At 31.7% G+C, this 1,475-nt stretch overlaps 2 protein-coding genes and 1 long non-coding RNA gene across 3 annotated transcripts in view; 2 read left to right on the top strand and 1 right to left on the bottom strand.

The window, feature by feature from the left end:
- Positions 1 to 1,423, top strand: part of LOC107618968 (probable glutathione S-transferase) — a 19,316-nt gene extending 17,893 nt beyond the window's left edge. The window contains exon 3 of the mRNA XM_021112721.1: positions 1,272 to 1,423. Within this exon, the coding sequence (XP_020968380.1) occupies positions 1,272 to 1,287 (16 nt within the window). The 3' untranslated portion in view covers positions 1,288 to 1,423. The remainder of the gene's footprint in view (positions 1 to 1,271) is intronic.
- Positions 603 to 1,190, top strand: LOC107618969 (probable glutathione S-transferase). Its single transcript, XM_021112722.1, has 2 exons — positions 603 to 934; positions 972 to 1,190. The coding sequence occupies exons 1-2, from the start codon at positions 626 to 628 to the stop codon at positions 1,032 to 1,034; spliced, it is 372 nt and encodes a 123-aa protein (XP_020968381.1). The 5' UTR covers positions 603 to 625; the 3' UTR covers positions 1,035 to 1,190.
- LOC110267372 overlaps positions 1,116 to 1,475 on the bottom strand; it is a 1,166-nt gene continuing 806 nt past the window's right edge. The window contains exon 2 of the long non-coding RNA XR_002354887.1: positions 1,116 to 1,436. This is a non-coding gene — a long non-coding RNA (uncharacterized LOC110267372). The remainder of the gene's footprint in view (positions 1,437 to 1,475) is intronic.

Here is a 1,475-nt window from a genome sequence, read left to right as displayed (position 1 = left end):
AATGTTCAATAAAATTTATTTGAGTAAAATATCGTTTTTTTTGTTCCCAACGTTTGAGGTAAGTTTTAAAGTTGTCTTTAACGTTTCAAACGTCTTATTTAAGTCCCTAACGTTTCAAAATTGACTCAATGTTGTCATGCCGTTAGGGATCCGTTAACAGAATTGGTAGCAAGACAAAATTGAGATGATTTTGAAACGTTAGGGACTTAAATAGGACAAAACATTGGGGACAAATTAAAACAATACATAGAAATAAATTTTAATTTTATCCTTCAATAATATCAATTTTTTACTATACAGAATATTCAATTATTTTTTAGTCACATCTAAATAAATTACAGTTAATCACATTACTTTCATTTTAAATAAATTAATTTTTTTTATAATTTTACTCTTGAAGTAATGTAATTTTTTTATAAATAAATGAATTTTATACTTTTATTCTAAATAATGTAATTTTACTTTCATTACTTAATCACATTACTTATATTTTTTTTTTCTAACTTTACACTTTCATTATATCCCTAAAAATATTTATTAGATTTCTCGGACTTGGTGAACAAGCCATATGACTGAACTCACTCAATATAAGAACAAGAATGAGGAGGTGACATTAAACACAAGAATGGAAGATTTGAAGTTACATGGATTTTGGTATAGTCCCTTTACGCTGAGGGTGGTATGGGCCCTGAAGTTGAAGGGTCTAGCATATGAGAACATTGAAGAAGATCGCTACAATAAGAGTCCTCAACTTCTAGAATACAACCCTGTGCATAAGAAGACTCCAGTACTTGTTCATGGTGGAAAACCCATTTGTGAGTCCATGATCATTGTTCAATACATTGATGAGTTATGGCCACAGAATCCATTGGTCCCTCATGATCCCTATGACAGAGCTCAAGCAAGGTTTTGGGTTGCATATTCTGAACAAATGGTAAGATTTTAAAAACTATAACAAATAAAATATTAAGAGAAAGAAAAGGCCGTACAGAAGGCCTGGGAAAACTTCAAAGTCCTTGAAGATCATTGCTTAGCCGATAAGAGAAAATTCTTCGGTGGTGACAAAATTAACATTGCGGACATAGCTATTGGATCACTTTTCGCATTTTTTGTCACTATAGAAGATATTAAACAAGTGAAGGTCCTAGTAGCTGAAAGGTTCCCTCTCTTACATTTATGGTTTGATAATTTCAAGAATGCGCCAGTTATCAAAGAAACCTTCCCTGATAGGGACTAGGGATGGCTACTATGAAGGCTGTCTTGGAGAGGAGGTTGGCATCTTCCTAAGAAGTCAGCATCTCTATGTGTTTGTTTCTTTATATATACCACCCTTCTGTTGGGTTTGACTTATTGTGCTGGTAAGGTATAATAAAAGTTTGAGTTTATTGTATTTCTAGAAATAATGAATTCGGTTTCCTTTTAAGTCATTGTCAAACCTCTATTTTCACCAAAAAAAAAAAAAAAATATATAAACC

Source organism: Arachis ipaensis, chromosome B09 (assembly GCF_000816755.2).
Source record: "Arachis ipaensis cultivar K30076 chromosome B09, Araip1.1, whole genome shotgun sequence".
NCBI classification, from domain to species: Eukaryota; Viridiplantae; Streptophyta; class Magnoliopsida; order Fabales; family Fabaceae; genus Arachis; species Arachis ipaensis.
This window is presented reverse-complemented; position numbering and strand designations above follow the sequence as displayed.